This window comes from Anomalospiza imberbis, chromosome 1 (genome assembly GCF_031753505.1).
Source record: "Anomalospiza imberbis isolate Cuckoo-Finch-1a 21T00152 chromosome 1, ASM3175350v1, whole genome shotgun sequence".
Classification (NCBI taxonomy): domain Eukaryota; kingdom Metazoa; phylum Chordata; class Aves; order Passeriformes; family Viduidae; genus Anomalospiza; species Anomalospiza imberbis.
The window spans coordinates 23,624,920-23,647,207 of record NC_089681.1 but is presented as its reverse complement, the minus strand read 5'-3'; the positions used below and the strand labels follow the sequence as shown (position 1 = coordinate 23,647,207).

The 22,288-nt window shown below is 39.9% G+C and overlaps 1 protein-coding gene across 6 annotated transcripts; it reads left to right on the top strand.

Moving 5' to 3' along the window:
* The first annotated feature begins 27 nt into the window (after positions 1–27).
* Positions 28–20,780, top strand: PLEKHF2 (pleckstrin homology and FYVE domain containing 2). 6 transcript variants are annotated; one of them, XM_068184494.1, is made up of 3 exons: positions 94–167; positions 960–1,011; positions 17,407–20,780. In XM_068184494.1, the coding sequence occupies exon 3, from the start codon at positions 17,421–17,423 to the stop codon at positions 18,168–18,170; it is 750 nt and encodes a 249-aa protein (XP_068040595.1). In that variant the 5' UTR covers positions 94–167; positions 960–1,011; positions 17,407–17,420; the 3' UTR covers positions 18,171–20,780. The 6 variants fall into 6 exon arrangements, with proteins under 6 accessions (XP_068040578.1, XP_068040595.1, XP_068040588.1 ...); XM_068184477.1 differs by lacking the exon at positions 960–1,011 and having other exon boundaries at positions 28–167; XM_068184487.1 differs by lacking the exons at positions 94–167; positions 960–1,011 and adding an exon at positions 410–564.
* The last annotated feature ends 1,508 nt before the right edge of the window (positions 20,781–22,288 follow it).

Sequence of the window (22,288 nt, the reverse complement as noted above, 5' to 3'; positions counted from 1 at the left end):
GGCGGCTCTCCGGGCGGCTCGGGGCTGAGGCGCTGTTCCTTCCCGCCCAAGATGGCGGCGGCCCCGCCCCGCCGGGCGGTGTCCCGGAGCCCGTCCCCCGGCGCGGGGTGTATGACCGCGGCCGTGCGGCGAATAGGGCAGGCGGCGGCTGGAGCGGGGTGTACCGGGTGAGCAGCGCTGTCCGGCCGCGTTCTGGGCGGTCGAGAATCGGCTCGAGTCGTGGGCGGCCGGGGGGCGAGAGGGAAACTTTCCTCGCGGAGCTCTTCTCCGCCGGGACTCCGGCCGCTCTCCCGCGGCCATGTTGGGAACCGGGGGCTGCCTGGGGGGGAAGGAGCGCCCCGGTGGGAGGCGGCGCTGGGCTCCGCTGTCCCGCCGCGGGGCTGGGGCAGCGCCGCGTCCCGCCGGCAGGGCGGGAGGCGGCGGGGCGGGCAGGACCTGGGGAAGGAAGCGACGGCGGCGGGTGCTGCCTTGTCCCAGGACACTGAGAGAGTTGGGGGGTCTCGGAAACGAGTTCGTCTTCGGGAAAGGGGAGAAACAACAACGGCGGCGGCCCCGCGGCGTTACGTAAGTGCCCGAAACTCCTCGGCTCGTGACTCCGCCGAGGCGCCTTGAGGCGGCGGGACGGGCGGGCGGGCGGAGGGCGCTTCCTGCCCCGGCGGCCTGGCGGGGCCGCGCTGCCCCCGACCCTTCGCTCGCCCGCTGAAACTCCGTGTCGATCTCGGAGCGAGTCGCCGGAACAGTGTTGACACTGTTGTGAGAAAACAGCGGAACCGCGAGTCGTGCGGCTGCGAGCATAAGGTGCTATTTTTTTTTCCTCTATGAAATTCACCTATTTTGAGGGGAATGTAACTGGTCTGCCAGAGCTACGTATGGTTTATGAGCTGTTTTCTGAAAGTAGCTCGAGAAAAGACAGCTGCATGTTTTTGCTCTCGCCTCATTCGAAATACTTATGTTCATAGGCACCCATGTTTATAAATGGCAAAACTGCTCATCGCGGCAAGAAGGCGATGGGTGATTCTACTGAGCAGCACGTCCTGGCATCGGCTTTGTTCCTGCTGAGGGAAATAGCTGTAACTCGAGTTTTGACATAAAGCATCAGTGCAATGGTTGTTGATAACCAAAAGGACCTTTTATATCCTTAACCACAGATCAGGAATCGTCTTTTGGCTGAATTGAAGGAAATGGTTCCAGAAGCATCATTAAGTTTTAATTCAGGCTGTCCTCAGGCTGTACTAAGAGTTTCTGAAAGGGTTGGTGCTTATTTGAGAAACACTATATCTGAAGATTCAATGTGCCTAACAGCTTAAGGTCAGATGAGGTTAATACAGTAGGCAAAGTGACTCTAAAACCAGACCCACAACACAGGAATCTGTTTCAGAACTGACTGCAAATTCCTCTTTCTCTCCTGAAATAAGGAGAACTTAAATATCCAGATCTTAAGTTCTGATACTTGTATATTGAATTATTTTAGGGATGCTCGTCTGAAAGAAGGGAAGTATTTAAAAGCAGCAGTGTAATTGGTGCTGAGATCCTGCAGATTAATTGCTTTGTGTGCAGTCATCAGCAATGCAGAATGGAATCGGTTCTTTAGCTCAGAAGGCAGTGCTTTTGCTTTTAGCTTCTAATCTAAAAACTGTTGACTAATCCCAGTGGGTAATAGGAATCCCAGTGTTGTAAAGTATCTTTTATATTAGCTCAGTTTCTTAAATAATACTTTTCCAAGAGTTTTAGTGCCACCAATTTTGTTGAAAACAACAGTGAAAGTGAAGTGTTGTATGCCTGAGTCCCAAATTCTTCCTTCTGAATGCAGATCAGCTGTGTGCCGTTTGATGTGTCTGAGTTTTGCTCTACATACAAACCCACATAGAGGAAGTCCCTTAAAAACTATATGAAAACTGTTGTGTAGAAATTTTTAGCTGGAGAAGCTGGTTCTGTTTCCTCTGTTGTATTATGTGGAAAGAGAGTAGCATCTTTTCACCTGAAAAGCAAGTTTTCATTAGATGCAGTGCTGAAATATTTTTTCAGCTAGAGCTTTGTTCTGTTAGCCTTAAATCAAGGGCTGAGCTTTAACCATAGTAATTAGACATGTCCCCAGAGTGACAGAAGGATTTATCCATAGTATCTTAAAGCCCTTTAGTTTACAAAAATTATCATTGGCAAAATGTTTGCTATACTCAAAAGGTATGGTGACTTTTAAATTTCACTGTTGTGCTTAGTGGATGCAGGATAGTTTCAGAGCAGTAAAGAGATGGAACTGCAATTTCAGGTGAGGCATAATGTGACAGAGCATTGCCAAAAGCCCCATGAGAGCAGTTATGGCAGAATACAAACACTGGTTTCATACACTTACAGCATTTTTAGTGGCTTGTCTTCACCAAAGAGGGCTAGAGGTGTTTAAGTGAAAGCTTAGGGTCAAGGCATAGCACATAGATAAGGCAGAGTTGAATTTTTTAGTACTTGCAGACCTCATTTTCTGAAAATATATGTTAGATAAAATATTGGAAGTGGTGTCCTAGCAAACTAATGTCATGCCAGTGTTTGTTCTTAAAGTGCACTTATTAATGGGTGATGTCAAATAAGGAAATCCCAGTACTATCAACTAATATGATTCTTAGATGATGGTAGGTAAAAATAAAATTTTTTTATTTTGATACTAGGAAATGAAACCTTATTCTGTACAGCTTCAAATGGTAAAAGTACATTTGTGACTTATTTCAAGCTGTGTTCATATTCAAGATTACTTTTTTCCATTTAATTTCTGTGTTTTTTTTAAGTTACAGATTATGCTTATATATGTATATTTTACTACTTTCCTGAATTAATTCAGTATTTGGATGAAAGTATGATATTCCAAAAGAGAATGCATACAGGCAAATATGGATTTCTGAAATAGAAAAAGTATTTAAAGCTTTCTCCCTAATGCAGCAAGTGCCAAGTTTGCTGTTGTAGGATAACTTTTGTCTTCATGATTCATTGGAGGGCTTGTTTTTGTAGTTGAGGCGGGCGAAAAGCTACTCTGTAGATAGGTGTGGTAGAATATGTTTACTAAAGATTATCTTATTGTTGTTGTGAACTGTAAGATATAATTATGTTAGCAAGTAGAGTCCTGCAAATTCAGGGCTGCAAGAGTAGTCCAGTTGAAATAAATGAGTCTGTACACATGAGAAATGGCTTGATTGAGACTTTTGGTTTGACAGGGAAGTGATTTTTCTCAGGGAGTTGGGGTCAAACCAATCAGTGGTCAGGTTTGGATACTGACACTTGGAGTGACCCCCGACGGTTAAACCATGACATAGGACAAAGATTCTCTTTATGAAAATAAATATTATTGTGCAGAAGTATTATTGAACAGAAGAGTACTGCATGTTTTTCAGCCTGCCACTTTAATGCTACACAGTCAAAAATGCACACATGTTGACTTTAGTTGCATTCATAGGTAAGAGTACTGCTTCTTTGGGCATAATATTTTTTTTGTTCATTTGGTTGGTTTTTTTAGCTTGTTAAAGTAAATAATCTAAGGATTTTAAAAATAAAGTGGGAGCGATTTTCTATTTTTTCTCTTTGCATAATTTTATTTTACAGTAAAACAGTATTAAGCGTATTGTGTATGTAATGTAGCAGGATTTTGGCATTTGTCAGACTGTAAAAGAAGAAAAAAAAACAGTTGAAAGTTAGGGATTTAAAATACAGGAATGTTATTGCTGCATCACCCTGCCCTCCAATCCCCAGTGTAAAGAGGGTTGTAAGAATGTGGGTGAATGTAATAAGATGACATGCAAACAGTTAGTTACTGTGTGGAGAGGCAATCTCTTGAGAAATTTTACTGATTCAAACAGACACAGGGGGCTGCTAAATAGTGATAAATATGATCTTTGTATCAGCAGCTTTAGCTTTCTTTAAGTGCTTCTTATGCTTCCAGTATATAGTCTAGATGTAACTGTTTTGCTTTTAAGTGCTTAGTATGCCTTCTGAAGAAGGAAAAGTTACAGCATGTTCTTTAACATCTGCATTTCTAAAGTGTACACATAATTTGCTAACCAAATTAACAGTGTACCATACACGCAGCTGTTCAGGTTGTCAGCATCTTCCTTGTGCAGGTTAACTTCAGTGCAAACCTTTGTGCAGTTTTTCCAGTTGTCCTCTATATAGTCTGTACTCAAGTTGCTTTCCATGTAACTAAAATCAAACACATCTGACAAGCAGTGAAAGGGAAAAGGGCCAGTGAATGCATTTCCCAGGAAGGCCATCACCTACAGTAAGCTGCTGTGATTAACGGGTTCTCTTAGGAAATAACTCCTTGTTTTAACCCTTCTCCTCTTGCTTTAAATTTCTCCTGCCTTAGCTGTCAATACTTGATAATGTAAAACTTCTGAGAGTGATTTTCAGTGTACTTCTGTTCTGAAAGCTGTGTGTGACAGTGATTAGTTCCCCCTCTACCCCTCTCTCTGATCTAGGTTAACAGCATTGAGGCAAGTGAACTGCCCTTTTAACACACAGGTTATGTTTGAAAGGCTGGTTACATTGAAGATTGACTAATTTTATTTATGGTATCATTGTTATAGCTTTCCTTTTGGCTTTTATTAATAGCTGTCAGATGTTGGTTTTCTAGACCTTCATCATTCATGCATGTGTCACCAGGTAGCATAAGATGTTGACGTAAGAAAGGTCTTATGTCCCTTGCTCAGAAAGAGAATTCAACCCTTGCCATATTGGCTTACATGTTTTTAAGTAATGCTGGATAAATATATTTTAAATACTGCTGGGGATCAGCAGTGACAGGTCCGTGATTGCAGCACTTCAGTGTTGTCAAGCTTTCTGAAAATCACATGTAGTTTGATTCCAGCCCTAAGCTGTGTTTTGGCTGCCTGCACCTCTGGGATGTCCCGATGCCAGCTCTGCACATGGTTACTGGGGTGTGAGCCATTTTTGTTACCAATTTGGGCAACTTGTTTCAGGGGTTTTAAATAGTAGGAAAAGGATTCCCTGCAAGCAGTCTTACTTGTCTTTAGTCCATTCTTGCTGGTGAACTAGTGGTAGAAGTTACTTGAAGCTTTTTTTAATTACGGAGTGAAGAATTTGAAAAAGTTCAGTATGTCTGTATGTTCTGTTTTTCCTACTATAATATTGAAAATGTGCTTCAGCAGTGTTTTGTCTGATCCTGTTAAGTCAGTGATCAGCTGCCTGGCCTCCTGAAGGTATTTCTACAGTATAATATATTATTAGGGTTACCTCTTAAAGTAGAAATTTCTTAGCTTAGGTAGGTCAGGACCAGGAGAAAGTTGAGGTGATTGCACCTGCTCAGAGAAGAGAAGGTTGAGTGTTGTTACTTGGCTTGTCTTGTTTAGTTTTGTGGAAATGCTTAAAATTACTGAGCTGATAAAAGAAACCTCTTTGTTGTGCAGGTTCTTTTCTTATAACAGGATTCAAAGAACATATGCAGATGAAAAAAAATTGATATAATAAAAATGAAGTAGCAATGATGTTTTGCTGTGCTTGTAAATTGTGAGACTCCATGGGAAAACTTTGCTCTCTTTTAAAACATGGCTTGCTAAAAGTGAAAGTCCTTTTGTATTGTAGTACTTTGTAGAAAATTAATGGCTCTGACTACTTGATAACTCCAGTGTGGTCATGCTGTGAATTATTACCTGTCCTCTAGTCCTTGTTAGACTGTTACTGAAGTTAGTAACTTCTCTCATAATGGTAATGAAAGTGAACTGAAGAAAACTTAAAAGAGAAAGCTTTTTATTTTAAACACTATCTTGCTTAAGTACCTGTACCTAATAAAAATGTGTGAGCCACTGAACGGGCTGGTGTGTCACAGGTTTGCATTTGTGGGGAAAAAAAAGGAAAAATAAATTCTGTGAAACTGATGAAGGTCTTTGGAATATGTAGCTGGTCTGGTAGCTCTCAGGTGCTGAAACAAGCAGGTGCCCTGAGATCCAGGAGGTGCTATTTTTCATGTATAGTCTGTGTCTTACAGATGCATGGCGATCTTTCTGTAAATGTTCTGTACTTTTCAGTTAAAGTTGCTGCAAGAAGCATGCTGAAAAATACAATTTATTTCAGTCACTGGAAACCAAATCCTCTTTTTCACATTGACCGTGAGATGGTCTGGGTAGCCATTAACAAGTTACCTCCATGTGTGCTGTAATAATCCATAACAACAACAACAAACCACACAGCCAATCTGGTTTTGGAAAATTGCTTGCAAGATGGATTTGGCAGTAGTTCTTGTAGAACAGCTGCATCTGTGTTTTTCTATACTAATGATGCTGTGTCCCCTCCTCAAAAGAATTTAAATAGGTCTTTTCTAAAATTTAAAGTGTTGATGCAGTGGGTTCTCTTTGTTATGCTGGGTTGATAAAGCTGAAGTAGAATCTAGCTTGCTCAGAAATTGGTCAGGTCCTTTTGACTGTGGTTTTTTTTTTTTTTTTTTTTTTTTTTCATGTCGCTCACCCAATGTCCATTTAATGTTAAGTGTATATATCTGTCAAGTAATTTGCTAGCCCAGCTGTCCAGATGTGTGGCCCGGTGCTGCCGAAGTGGGCTATCACCAGTTAAGCTGTTCCTTGAAAAGTAGTGTATTGGATGGGAGGGGCACACCCGGCGCCTGTCCAGGCAGCCTGGAAGGGAGGGGTGAGTCCCTGCTGCCAAACTGGAGAGTAACATTTTGTGGGAGAGACTCTCCAAACAGCTAAACAGTTGGAGTAGGGAAACATTAAATTGTAAACAGAAAAATACATCCCAGTGTTTGGTATCACTGCCCGGTCAAGTGATCTTTTAGGAACCGACCCAGTAGATGGGGTTTGTGTCTCCTGGAGCTTCTTGAGGTGGAGCAGAATCCCAGGCTGCTGTCCTCTGCCCTTGACTCTTCAGGCTCATTTCAAAGGGGTTGATCTGTTGTCTGTGTTTCTTCTGATGTCTTTTATATACTTAGAACTGTGGAAAACTTTAGAACAAATTTCAGCTTTTTTGAACTTTAGCTCTGTGGAAATTGATTTTGAAACTGTACTCTGGTATATGTCCCCAGTGCTTTGGTTAAGATGAAAGATGCAGTTTGCTAGCACCATAAGTTAAGCTAAACCACATTTAGTGCTCCTAAATGGCAAGTCAAAATACTAAGGTGTTTTCCCATGACAACAAAAACTTGATCTGAATACTGGACTTTTTTAGTCAGTTGTTTGTTAATTAATTTTAAAGGGCACACTTGTGTCACGTAGTTTGTTAATACATAATTTTTAGGTATACAAAATATCAGCCTTTTCACTTATCCCTGTTTTAGTATGCTGACAGCTGCAAGTATTTGCTGTGCCTGTAGTTGCCTGGATCTTGCTTTCTGTGCTTTGAGAGATGAGTTCGTTAAAGTTGAGCATTATTCATGGTGGATCAGGCCTGCCTGTTCATCTCTGCAGAATTCAAGCTTTCAGGTTTTTTGGCTGTGTGCTGTGGTTTGGTTTTTTTTTTTTTTGTATATTTTTTGTTGGTTACTTTTATAACAATTCCTTTAATGCTAGCTATTTCACATGCTTGTGCTAGCCACCTCCTCTTTCACATCTTGGACAGTGTTAAGAATTTCTTCATCTAAATGTGGCAGCATCTCAGCTCCCAAAGTGCTGCTTAAAGCCAGGTAAGCCTGTGTAGGTGCTTGGAAAATGCTCAACTTATCAAGAGCTTGGTAAGGACACAGAGAAGTTAGTTTAGATAGTTGCTCTGTTTGCTCTAACCCCTGACTACCAGGTGGGGGATGGAGAATTATGTGTTTCTTCCCAGCAGCAGCTCTGTCTTTATCAGAAGACAAAAACAGTACCAGCTACCATGGTTTATTGTAAATAGAAGCCTGACAGTGGTAATAAGCAGCTGACTTCATTAAAAAGTTGGAACTCTTACAAGAATGTTCCTCCTGGACTTCTGCAGTGAGGTATCTTCTCCCTTAAGAGGCATTCAGGGATGACTTGCTGTGCTGCAGGGGACAGAAGGGAAATACAGCCCCTACCAATTGGTCTAGGAGTGAATTGAGGCCTCCTGATCATGTACTTCCCTGTGGTACAAACCCTTCAGTACTGCTTGCATTTCATTAAAAAGTTGGACCTCTTACAAGAATGTTCCTCCTTTCATGTTTTCTCCAAGCAGGAGAAGATAGTGGGAGCAGCTCTTAACGCAGTATTTCTCTTTCTTTCATGGGTGCCACATGTTTCTTGCTTGGAGCAGGGGTGCTGCTGTTCCTGCACGTGGCCTTGTGGCCAAGGTGGTTCCTCTCATCCTTCGTGCAGGGCAGGTTTAAAACAGGCCAGACTGTCTGGTGGGACAGCCCTCTTCCGCATGCCTTTATTTTCTTTGTGTCTCCTCTATGATTACTTAGAATTATAACTCTTCTGGATGTGGGAGTTGGACTTTCTGTTTACAAGCAGTTTAAGCTGCTGTTCTATTTCCAGCTGAGGTTTATGGTGTTAAATACCAAACCTTGTGAGCAGCTAATATGCAGAACTTAGACAGTTTTGCCTGCATACAGCAGCTCAAGGAGTGTGTCAATTGTTCAGCAGAGTAACCTGGATAGTAAAACAGCATTGCTCTGCTCTTACTGTGCTAATACATATGCTGCTTGGCAAAATAAACAGTCTTTTGCTAAAAATAGCTTTCTGTACCCAAATGAGCTTCTGAGTGGGTTAGGGAATATAAGGTCATACATCTTGAAAGATCTCCCTAGAAATGATCTCTTGTCCTGAAGATAGAATTGGCATTTCTAGGCAGTCTTAACTCAGGAATCCCCAACTTATTTGGGTAATGCAAACTTGAAAAGCAATGCATTTGCCATACAGGTTTGATAATAAAGTGAGGTTTTTTGTTGTTATGCATTTAGAATGATTTACATTATATGAGCAATTATTACACAACTGGTCAACTGAAGTGAAAGAGCAGTCCTTGCTTGTAAGATAGAAATTAGATTATACAAAAATTAACTGTAATTTGCTATAAGATGTCAGCCAGTTAAAACAAAAATTTCTACAATGTACTTTCAAGAAGAATTTTAGTGGGATTTGCTTTGTGACAGTCATGTGCAGAAGTTAAAAACAAAACAGTTAATTATAGTTTGTATGAACTGTCATATGGATCATTATAGTAATTACAGGTTTATGATGACATCCAACCAGACAAATGGATGGATTTCCTTTCATGACTTTCATGATATAGTTGGACATGACTATATGCTGGACTCAGAAATAATCCGAAGGTTTCTAAAGTTTTGTCAAGGCAGAGTATTCACAGGCTGCACAGTATGAAGTAATGTGGTTGCTGTTAACATATTTGCGGCATGGTTTCTGTGGTGGATGCCACAGCATAGGCCAACAGGTTGAGACAAATGAAGGGTTAAGATTGCTGGGTCATACTGGATATACCAGTAAGGGGGCGAGTTAGCTAATCTGTGTTTCCCCACACTGGAGCCATTGCTCCACAGGCTTGCACAATATAGGAAGATGTGTCTTCATGGGGGAAAGAAAAAAAATGCATTTATATAGAAAATCCTAAAAATATGAGAATCATAAAATGAGACTTGGGAGAGATCCACAGTAACACCCTCTTTCCTGCCAGTGTGCTACTGATTTCTGCTTACACTGTTTCTTTATAGTGTTCAGAATATGTTCAGAATAAAATGTTGCAAGCATCTTTGCACTGTAATCTGAAGAAGCCTTAGTGTTGCCATCATCTTTTCTAGTGTTTTATCTTGCAGCTTTTTTACCTTTAATAAATACCAGTATTTATTAAGAGTATGGGAAATGGTTTGAAGATTCAACAGCTAACAGCTTAAATTGCCATAAGGAAGAGGTTATTTGGTGTTTTTTTTGTTGTTGTTTTTTGTTTGTTTTTTGTCTGTAAATGAAGTCAAAGTTTCTGTACCACTATCAGTACCTTTCTGAACACTGCAGTCATTAACCAGGTCATTCAGAAGTGATTATCTGGATAAAGACTATGCTGAAGTTCAGAGGGATCTTATTGTCTCATTTCCTGCTATCATCTCTACCTTGATGAAGTCTCTTTAATACCTCTGCTTTTTCTTTTCGGTATTGCGATGAAGCTTTTTGTTGTACTTGGTACATCTTTGATATTTCATCAGGCTTATCCTCTATATCCTTAACAGCTGGTTATGGTAATGATAGCAAGACTGTTAAATACAACAGTTTGGGGAATACTTTTTTGAAGATAATCATTAAGAGAACTGCTTGTTAGAAGGCTGTATTTCTCTTTAAGTGACAGTTGTGTTATGTTTTAAATAGCATTCACCTAGCTCCAGCACAGGACAGGCATTTAGTTGTTGCTGTCATGTCAGCTTTTAGCAGTGATAAGACCTTTAGAAAACATTTGTCATACTCATATCTCCTATCAACATAATATTTTTGTGGGTGAATTTGTTTTTATTTGACTTAACTTTATGCTCAAATTGGTCTTTAAGCTATTTAATATAAAGCAACTGGTGAATAATGCAAATATATAATTAATACTAAAAAAGCCATCAGTTAATTGTTACAGATGTGTTTATGTAAGTGTAGGCAATTGAATTAAATTCTAATACATTAAAAAATGGGTTGATGGATACTTAACACCTAATTTTTCTCAGTATTTTATTTTACATGCTGAATTTTAGAAATAAAGTTTAATTAAATGCCTCTTTTTATATTATGTTTAATCTAGCTGTTATTGGCCCTGCCTGTCAAGGGCCATAAAGGTGGCTTGTGGCTTGGATTCTGATTACAACTGATGAGATCCAAGTCCATAGAAAATGTAATTTTGCCAGCCAGGACAAGTGTCAATATCATCCTTCTCTGGATGTACTGAAGGATGCAGGGTAGGAGGCTGAAGTAAGATTTAAAACATACTGATTTGTCTTCTCACTTGTATCAGATCTGCTGTGCATGTTTTTAGTTCAGAAATTGTCCACACTAAAACTATTTTCAGTGCATTAAACACGGATAAGTTTCCTTAAACAGGTTGCACTTCAGAAATTTACACTTGTGTTTTACTTGACAGTAGTATTACAGTACTGAGATGCCTTTATAGCTGGAAGTTTGTCCACAAAAAGTAGTGATACTACTGTTTCAGACAGAACTTTAAGTGAGGGATGTATGAGGGTTCTGGGTATCTTAATTGTTGGTGTTTATGTAACTATAACTCAAATTAGCCTGTCTTCCTTGCATAGGTAAAGTGTGGGAGGAAAATTGTATGAGTCTGATGTGATAATATATAATGATTATTTGAAACTTGTTACTAAAATACTTCCTTGTACCTAAATGACTGATTCTACCTGATTAACTCTTTTTAGGAAGAGTGTGATATTTTCCTCTGTGGATCCAAATAATGAGTTATCTTACAAAACAGTAATTTAATGCACATTAGATATCTAGTCTGCAAATAGTTCTTGTCTGTCTTTGGTTTACAATTTACTTGTTTCTGTCTTGCAAAATTTTTTGTTGTTCTTCTTTACCTTTCATATATGTTTAAGTTGTGTGATTAAAGTATAATGAAGCAAAATGAATTTCTGTTTGAAATTTCTGTTTTATTCAGAACCTTCAAGTTGTGGAGTCAAACATGATAAAACCTGTACCTTTTGCCTGCTATTAATAGACTTAGAAACTTTTTATGAATCATACCTTTAGGTAAGAAGGAGAATTGGTTAATTTGAATGTATGTGGTGTAGCATAGTTGCTATGTATGTGCAGGTGTGAGAACAAGGGCTCTCTGTGACAACTGGATAATTATTTAGAAGTTTTTTGGGTGGCAAGGTATAACATGCTTTGATTTAGATCTGCTGTTTCTGCCTTTTCTGTCTTTATTCCTTTTTGTACTCCTCCCTTTCGGACTCTTCTCTATTCCCTGCATTTGCTTCAGTGCACCCATATCTAGATCTCACTTGGCCATTCTGATGGTATGGTTAGTGACACTTTTTTTATTGGACTTGTTACTGAATCTGGCTTTGAAACATCCAGGATCCTGCTGCAGTTTTAGGACTGGATGGGCCTCTTTGTGATTAGTTCTGTGCTCTTGTGCTTTTTGCAGCAGCTTAAATATGCTTCTTTTTCTTTAAAGCTGTCACTTTAACTATGAGTATTCATAGGAGTGGATTAACTGCCTGTGTCCTGATACCATGGCTCTGAGAAATACAGACTGCCTGGTTTGTATTAATGCAGTGTGTTAAGTGTAGTTGTTAACAGCCTCTAATAGCTAATTCCAAAGATGATGATAGATGAACTGACAGTTATAACAAGACCAGTAATATTTTTCTCCCTTGAAGGAGTGTTGAAGAAAAATAATGCTAAAATTAGATGCTTATTAATTAACATTTGTTAGCAGGGACTGTACACTGGACTTGATTTGTTCTTGCCCAAGCCAGAGGTAATGGAACACTGCCAGTTCTGCTGTCTTGCTGAAGAAACTTGGGAATTTGGGTTGTGTCTCCCTCCTGCACACCCTCTGTGCCTGTCCTACAGCCTGAAGGGAGTGCTGGTTGTGATGGTAGCATGCACTGAGCTGGGGTGAGGAAATGTTTTTGTGATGAGCTGTACGCAGTCTGCATCACTGTGCCATAACAGCTTTTTCATCTCATTTCTCCCCTCCAGCACCTTTGCTATTTGTGGTTCTGCTTATGGTGCTAATGCTAACTGCTACAGTGCTAATATACTGGTAGTGAATTGGGTGTAACTATGTCAGTCAGGGTTGTAGTCTTTTTGGTTGACTCCTTATGTCTGTCCTCAGCTGCAGCAATTCTGTGCAGTTTAGTCTGGCCACTATCACAAGCAGAGCTAACATATGAAATAAGCATTCTATTTTAAATGAGATCTGTAGAAGCATTGAGTCCTGGGAGATCATTGGTTTGGTCTCCAGGATACAGTGGCAGGAAATAAAAATTATGTGGAAAGTGACTTGTCAGTGCACAGCAACCCTAATAGAATTATTTTCCTGCTGCAGTAGTTTGGAATGTTAATAATTGTATTAAGTGCATTACTTCCTCAGCATGGATTGTGTTTTAGGTAAGTGGATAACTTGTTAGTTCTCCAAAAATTTCAGTCTATTGTTTGATCACATTGAAGGTGGTTGTTCTCATCAACAGGATACAAGTGTAAAACTGGACTGAAATAGAGGAGCAAGAAGATCTTTATCTTGATAACAGAATTGTTCTTTCTCTAGAAGGTTCTTGTGAATAAAAGGGAAAATAACTTAAATGTCAAAAACAGTTCTTTATGTTGTAGAAGAGTTGGGGCTTTCTGTGTCATGAAATATTTTGTCACCTTTAAATAGCATATTATGCCATGGAAATGAAAGCCTTTGCCCAGCATTTTCAACGTGAAAGGTACTAAGAGTGTGTGTGTGTGTGTGTGTGTGTGTGTGAGGGACAAATGGAAGGTGTTGCAGCATTTTGAGAGTTGAGATTTATTTGGAAAGGCTGCTAAACCCTGCTTGTGAAGTAGCTCTTTGTAGCTACTTACAAAGTGACCTGTTTATGTTATTTTGGTTTGTTTGGGGGCGGGTTTTGTAATGTTTTGATGGGCAGCTAGTATTGTGCTGCCGTCTGGACACAGTACATGAATCTGATGTCTGTGAGGACCATCAGTCCATCACAAATGGATCTACCCTGTATAATGGCCTCAGAACTTCTAGGACATTAGGAGTTTGTGTGCCAGAAGTGTGAAATTAGACACATATGATGGAAGTCTGAATGATTTCACAGTATCCATAAACTGAGACTATGTGTAAGACACTCTCCCCTTAAGTAGGGCTATCTAACTTTTATTTTGAAGCCTGTAGTTCTGTTTATTCCTCACTTGCTTGAGGAAGGATTTGGGCATGTTTTCAGCAGTTTGCCGTCAATCAGGAATCACTTTGTTTGCTCAGGTCTTGAGATCTTGCATCTTCAGGGCAGTAATCCAGTGTCTGCTTCTCATGGTGGCCAGCAGTAGAAACTTCACAATAAATTTTAGCTGGAAGAGAGGAGGATATTGCCACCCAGTTCCAGGGCATGATGATCTGCTATCTCTTACAATAGATCTGAATATGCTTTAAGACAAGATTGTAATTTTTAAAGACTGGTAATTGATAACTTTGCTTTTGGACTGTGACATCTTGGGGTTAAAAGTTCCTTCGTGTGTCCAGACAATATTTAAATCTCCTTGGTCAGTGTGCTCATGAGAGGAAGAGGTGCATTCCTGTCAGTTAGGGATGTCTTCTCTTGTATTTCTGGTCTACTTTGGTCACGTTTCATGATTATTTGTAATCAGGATGTATTTTAGGTAGTTTTCCATCCATTTCTCAACTTCCTTTCTCAGAAAAGGCTAGTGAAGGTATATGAGCATTATCATGCATAAGATTTCAGATGGATTTTTAATTTTTAGTTCTTTAAAAACTCAAGAGACAAATATCTGAATGCTTATTCTAAAAAGTACAGTCTGTTAATGTGGGAAAAAACAATTAATGCCTTGGAAGGGTGGAATTGGCAGCAGCAGTCTCTGGTATTTATGGCCTTGAGGCTGGCAGGTGGTAATGTTTATCCATCACAGAAAAAAGTTTCAATCTAGAAGAGATGCAATTTATCTTGTCTTTCGTAATAGTCCTTAACTTTCCCAGGATTCTTGCTTAAGGTCCAGTTAGTGATTATTTTCACAACAAGCTCAAAATAGTCTTCAGCACAAGTTCTGGAGCCGTGTCTCTTGATTTCAAGCCATGATGATTATTAAATTATCTTGGTTGGAGTTGTTTTCTCTTAAATTGTCCTAGGGAACAGTTAATTAAAACCTTTAGTTTTTTTCCGCTCTTGTTTTCTTCTCCCGGTGACTTGTATTTTGAAAGCTTTTGCAGTGGCCTTGAACTGAGTTAGCAGTTTATTGGCCGGGAGTGCAGTGGCTGAGTTGGAGCTGTGGAGCAGCGACTGCTTCCTACAGGTGGCTGTGACTTCACACCAAGAGCTTGCTTCACTGAAACCCATCAATATGGTTGTGTTTGTGGGGGTGTGGTGGGAGTAGTGTTCCCCCCTGTGGACTACTGAAAGCATTTAACTTGCTGTAACTTGCAGATAATTTGTATAAAAGTGTAAGTTCATAAGTGGTGCATATTTATTTGTACCTGCAGAAAAATGTATTTTCTGGGCTGTCCACTTTGCATTCTGATGACAGATGTCCTTTCCCACTTCATAGAGAACGTGGGATTACTAAATAACTTTAGATTGACCCTGTGACTGAGGCCTTGCTTTAAGTTTGAAGGGCTGTTGGTTTGGTTTTGATGTCTGCAAAGGCTGTTGATTTATCTTATGTTGTTAAATGGGAGTAGTTATTTGGCTGTTAATGGCAATTAACTGTCATTCCAGATCCTGGGCTTCAGCATTCAGGCACCTGAATTTGATTTTTGGAGCCTAGGACAGCAGCAAGTACACATAAAAAAAGCTCCTAGTTTCTTTTCCATTCCCTTCTTACTGCTTTTTACTTGGCAGTTTGTATTTTTCTTCACCTTCTGCAGATCAAAATTGTTTTGTATTTGGTGGCTTTATAATTCTCCTAACCATGAAACCAGTTAACACAATACTCCTGTATTGTAACTAATGCTGTGACACATGTAAAGAAAATTCAAAAACAGTGCTGAGAAATAACTTTTAGAGGTTTTTCTGTCTTGAGTGTCAGACTTGGATACAAAATAATGTGTGCAGAGCTTAAAAAAGGTAGTTGTATCTTTGCAAGCTCACTTCTCAAACTACTTGAGTGTGAAACTAATTACACTTTCAAAGCAGTAATTTAGAATAAAATCTGTGTGATCACAGGTAACATACTTATTTAGGTGAAGCCTGGTGAGATCTTTCATCCCTAACTTGTAAGGAAGTATCTGTGCTTTGGTTCATAGGAGAAAGATTGCCTGGATTGGGTTGTAGCAGAGCGACGGAGTCTGAGCTGCATCAAGTGTGAGCCTTGTTTCAGCCCAGTTTCCTCTTGGTTGTAGGCTGATGCTGTATTGATGGCAGGAAGTGCAGATTAAAGAAGAAGTAGGTGATGTAGAGGGCTTCCCAGCTTGGGATTGTGTTGTGAAGCACAGGTAGATGTCACTGGAGTATTTGCTGTTCTGCTCTTCTTCACCATTCCAAAGCCATGGCTGTAGCAAGGGGTGTTGAGAACATCAGCCCTGTGTGAGGCATGGGGGAGCATCTTCAGCATGCTGAGAAAAACTCTGTCCATAGTACTTACCTCTCCCAGATGTCTCACTGCTCCATCAAGCACAACAGTTCAGGTTCATGGCTGTACTCACAAGGGATTTGAAGGGAGCAGATCTGGATTGGGCTGGCAGGATTTGCCTTTGCCAGACTTCTGCTTGGGAAACTAGGGCAAAAGGGGCTAAAGAATGGTTTGCCAAGGTATGAATCACTATAGTGACTTCTTAATTTTAGTTCCCTGTTGGATGCCTTAGCTATCTCACACAAGAAAAAAAAATCTTATTTTCTACTTGGGGAACAACAAGGTGGGGCTTTAATCTATAATTGGAGCATACAGTTCACTAGCACTTCCTGAAATAAAAAGTAATCTTTTTTAAACTTTGAGCTTGTGCAGGTTACTTAGTGTTTCTCAGGAGCAATTGTGAGCTCTGTGGCTTATCCTCTGTGTAGGTTGCCTGAATGTGATAGATGCAGATGTGGTTCATGTAGGTGAGAAGGGAGGGACTGTGGGACTCCTGCAAAATGAAGGCAGCAGCAAGCAGGTGATGAGCCACCAGCTGTGACTCACTCCCTGTTCCTGGCTCAAGAGTTTGCCATGAAAGCAGGTGTAGTGGGGTGTGCAAGCTGTGGCCTGTACAAAATGTTTCCAGCAGGTAGAATCATGGTTTTGGCCCATGATTTGAGGTTTACATACTGGAAAAAATGAGCAGTAGTGAGCTAGTGTGGGGAGTGTGGTTTCCTATGTGAACAGCAATTATATAATTTGTTTGTTGTGTTAAAACTAATGTGGATCTCCAGGCTGCTCAGTTAACTTGATGTTTTTGTAGCACTAGAATTTGAAATGATGGATGATATTTCCTGTTGCTATCTGGAGTAGGTGCAGGAGGATATACAGAGAAATATGAGCATTAAACCAGGATGCAGTAGCCTTACTGAGAGGAACTAGTTTGTTGGAGGCTCCCAAATGCAATGCTGTAAGTGCTGTCTGTATGATAAAGATAGCTGTCAGCTGCATAGAACATTTTTTACTTTTGGAAAAAAGACTAATCGGTTGCTAAAAATTCTTAGGTGTTAATACTTATTTAAATCTAGCCCAAGTCAATGCCTCTCAGCCAGCAGGTCCTGTTAGATATTTTAAGAAATATAGGGTTGGTACCTTCCTTGAGGAAGGCTGCTCACTGTTGAATTCAGTCCTCTTCTAATAACAAACTTTTTTTTTCTGATTTTAGGATACTTGTGAAAGATGGTGGATCGCTTGGCAAACAGCGAGGCAAATACTAGAAGAATAAGTATAGTAGAAAACTGCTTTGGAGCAGCTGGTCAACCCCTCACTATTCCTGGCCGTGTTCTGATTGGAGAGGGAGTCCTAACAAAACTGTGTAGGAAGAAGCCCAAAGCAAGGCAGTTCTTCCTGTTCAATGACATTCTTGTTTATGGTAACATTGTCATCCAGAAGAAGAAGTACAACAAACAGCACATAATCCCACTGGAAAACGTCACTATTGATTCCATCCAGGATGAGGGAGACTTACGGAATGGGTGGCTTATCAAGACACCAACAAAGTCTTTTGCGGTTTATGCTGCCACTGCTACAGAGAAGTCGGAGTGGATGAACCACATAAATAAGTGTGTTTCTGATTTGCTTTCCAAAAGTGGGAAGACCCCTAGCAATGAACATGCAGCTGTGTGGGTACCGGACTCGGAAGCCGCCGTGTGCATGCGCTGTCAGAAAGCCAAGTTTACGCCCGTCAACCGTCGTCACCACTGCCGCAAGTGCGGCTTTGTCGTGTGCGGGCCTTGCTCGGAAAAGAGGTTCCTGCTCCCAAGCCAGTCTTCCAAGCCAGTGAGAATCTGCGACTTCTGCTATGATCTTCTTTCTACGGGGGAGATGACTGCTTGTCAGTCCACTAGGTCAGACTCCTACAGCCAGTCACCTAAGTCATCTTTAAATGATGTATCTGATGATGATGATGATGAAGACAGTAGCGATTAAGGACCAAATGTTTTTCCATGTGTTGCAAGTTGTGTTTCAAACCATATGGAGCTGCTTTTGGGGAAGTCTGTAGTGAGATTCCTCAGAGAAATCCCTTTCTAGCCATGAAATATGCCTGAATATCTTCAACTGCATTGTGCCTCAATCTATGAATTCTCTAGACAATAGTTGGGTTTTTTTCCTCCTCTGCAGGGATAGACTGGTGCAAATGTTATTAGAATATTTTCCAATTTAATTTACTTGAGTTGTGTCTAGGTTAGACTTTTGTGGAAGATTGGAGAATGGAATGTACTTTCTTAATTTAACAACCCATACTTTTTAGTGTTTCACATTGGTATGTTATGTGGGGTTTCTTCAGAACTAGGGAGGAAAACTGTGAGCATGCACGGGATGATGATGTTTTTGTTAATCCTGGAGACTGTCTTATTTTTCTAGCCATGGTATATAATTAATTAGAAGGTCATCCAATGCACAAACCTAAATGTCACAAAACTTGGGAACTCTTGTTTTGCTGTTACTTATGACTTCCTATGCCAAGCAGTGCCTTGTACTAATTGTGCTGATTCAGGAAGAAACAAATCTGTTTTATGTCTGTATTTGCCTAAATGCTGGTATCAGAGAGATTGTTGGTGCTATTGAAAATAACTGCTGTGTTCCAAGTGGAGCTTTGACAAGGTCATAACTGCACCCCGTAGTGGATGATGGAGTCCCAAATGGTACGTCCTCACCTGTGCAGGCAGGCCTGAAGACTGCAGATTCCCACAGGCTTCAGCAACTTTCTCCTTGCAGAAGTTGTATTGTAGGTTGGGATCTCAAGATGAGAACCTTAGGGAGATTCTTCATGGGGATTTATATACTTTATTTTCAGAACAGTTTCTGAGTTTCAAATTTGGTAAATGCATACAGAAATTTTAGTTGGGTGATACAGCATTTGGGTGTGCTAGCCTACATATTTTTAGAAGAAATTCCCAAAGATGTCACAAATTTTTTCTTAAAACACTGGTGAGAGTACTGGGTTTTTTCTTTCCCCCAGGAGTTTTATTGGCTTGTTTAAAAATAACCTCATATTTTGAACAAGAAGCCTGCAAGTATCCTTGTAAAACTAGCTTTTCTTTTTACACAGCTGACCTCAGGATAAATGTGAGATGCAAGTTACTTCATTTTAAATGTATACCCAGGACCAAGAAAGATGTATCTAAGGACTATAATGAAATTGTCAGTGCAGAAAATGTCTCTATCATAGTGTTCACTTTAATTTCTAGAATACAAAAGTGTCATGTTCCCATATAAATGCAGAATTTACACTTGCAAAGACATATTAAACCCCCAAATATATGTTTGTGTATTTTTATAATGATAACCTCAATTTTGAAGCAGAAAAACCTCTTTGAAATAGTTGTATGGATATAGTAGCAACTGACTTTATACAAAAAAATGTTGAACTTTTGTATCTATAAATGACAATTTCTGCACTGTTTGCCTTGGTTGGCAATAATTGGGTTAAGTATTTATTGAATAAACAATCAATGCTGCATGTTGCACTAGTCTCCCATTCTGTATGCTGAAAGTGTCAGTCATATTTTTTTATAAAATTTAGCAAAGTACTTCAGAGCCGTATCCCTCCATGAGATCTCTGGTAGCTAAAGATGCACTTAGCATCTATAGAGAGGCACTCTACATTCATACTTTGCAAGACATTGCTTCAGGTGAAAATTGCATCAGTATTTTTAGCCTAGACAATTTCTCCAAATAAGGCTTTCTTTAGAAGCACTGAGGAGTATTTGCTCTACTTAGAAATAAATGCACAAAGGGAAAAACACTTTGATACAGACTTGGGACCAGGAAGATTCTGTAAAATTGCCAGATTGTATATATTGAAAGATTAGTGGAAATAGAGTGGCATATACTTTTTCCTTGAAAGATGAGGGAGTGGTGACCCTGCAGCAGGGAAAATGGGCTGTTCTGAGAAGGCATTTTGCGTTAATAGTGCTTACTTTTTGTACCTTTTGGTATTTCTCTTTTGGGAGTGGAGACTTGCTAGCTTCAGTTTTTCTGTAGAATCAAAGTCCAAGCCCCTCTTGTACATACTTTCCAATGACTAACAATAATTTTCTTCCTTATCCAATTGTTTCCTCTTTCTTAAGCTGTCAAATATTAACTTGTCTTATTAAAGAGTCCATCTCCTTGTGTACTTTCCCCTTGGTTTCCATATGTTTTGCTTTACAGCACCTTTCGGTGGTGGGAAAAGGCTTTCTGAGAGTTAGATCGCATCCTATATTTTGAGAATGTACTTGTACCTACTTCATATATCTTTTTATCTGTGAACGAAACTTGCACTGTGCTGCACTGACCCCTGAAGCTGTAACCAAACCAATGCGTGTGTGTGGAATTTTTCATCTGAAATTGTTGTATATGGTCCAAGCTTTTTAAAAAAGCATTAAAAAATGTGTTTTATGGAAATATCCTATTCCTCAGTGATATCTGTTTAAAACTTTACAAAATGGACTGAACATTGACTTCTCTTGTAGTTAAAACATTCTGAAAGGGCTCATTTCATACTTTGTAATCTTGTTCTGTTATTTTATTTACAAATACATGATATAGCTTCAAGCCTGTGTTTTAATTTTTTTTAACTGTGGGCCTTCAAAGGTGAGAGAAAATAGGGCTGCTGGTTTTTATATTGACATGTAATTTAACAGCAGGCTTATTCACTGTCAGCAGATACCAATAAACTGGGAGAATAAACCTGCAGAAGGAGTTTTAGGACTAATTTTGAAGTAAGTGTGGTTATGGATTTAGAAGCCACTTATGCACTTAAGGAATGTTTTAAAGAAGTATGACCAAGCACATAGCAAAATTTGGGTTTTGTTGGACTGGTGTTGGTTGCTGGAACTGACAGTTCCAGTCACTGGAAGAGGCTGCATTTGAAGTGGCCCAGCTCCAACGCTACAGGTGTCTGTTCTTGGTCCTGTCAGACCACCCCTGGGGATAAGACTTCTTGGGGTATCAAACAGGAGAGAAACTTGGTACTTTTCCCAAAACTTCTGCACTCTCCAGATCATAAAATAGTGATTACGTATGGGCAGTCTTTGTATTTTATGTACTTTTTGGTTGTGGTAGTTTTAACCTTTTTTTTTTTTCCCCCAAATTCAGTGAAATAAAAGCAACAGTGTGCATGTCTCTTGCAAGGCGCTGCAGTCAGTTTCTGCTTTGTTGAAGATTCTGTATTGGAAAAAGAAATGTTTGCTTTAGCTGAGTTCACATTTTTTTTTCTCTTTGCCAGTGCTTCATAGTTCATTTGCTGGAAATATTAAAGAAAAGGGAAGAGTCTTTCTTTTGAAGATTTTAATTGAACATTACTAGTTTTAGGTTTTGCACCTAAAGTGCCATTAAGATAAATTCAGCTGTTCTCCGTTCAGATTTGATGCAGTTGAATTTGCCATAGCTGTAATCTGAGGGTCAAGCACTGCTACTCAGTTGAAACAAAGTTTAACAAAATGGGAGAGTGGATTAATGAGTGCTGAGTGTGCAGTGGGGCTGTTAAGGTCCTGCCTCTAACAGGCAGATTATGAAAATCACATTCAGAAACCTTGTATTTATGTGAGGCTTTCTCCCCAGGGGACACGCTTAAACTAATCTCTTAATGCAAATGAACGGTGGTTGTCGTAGATGCTGGTTAATGTTTGTGTGGAAGCAGATTATGGATTGTATTGTGATTTTGGTGTTTTCCTCTAAGCCCTGAACTGAGAGAAGCATGCCTGGTTCTGTTAGCAGATACAGTCAGAAAAGAGAGTGTTGATGTCCTCCAATAGCAAATTACTGTAGTAAATATTGGAAAGTCTTTTGGCTCTCTATTGCATTTCATTTGATGAAATTCAAGCTTCTTGTTTGTGCCTGCAGCCGGTCTCTTGCCAGAGCTGGCTCCTGTGACTCATCGGGTCTCTCCCAGCACTGGGAAGAATCTCTGCTCTGTTCCCTTGCCGTGATGGAGTTGGGAGCTGCTCAGGAGCATAGCACTGGGTCTGCTGTACTGCACCGACCTGAACATTCTCTGAAACTCATTAATGAGTAAGAAATTTGAACCTCGGACTTTGGAATAGAGTTTAGTTGCTATGTAA

What these genes read in the sequence shown, in the direction of transcription:
- PLEKHF2 (XM_068184477.1), top strand. Translation starts at nt 17,421, where the DNA reads ATGGTGGATCGCTTGGCAAACAGCGAGGCAAATACTAGAAGAATAAGT.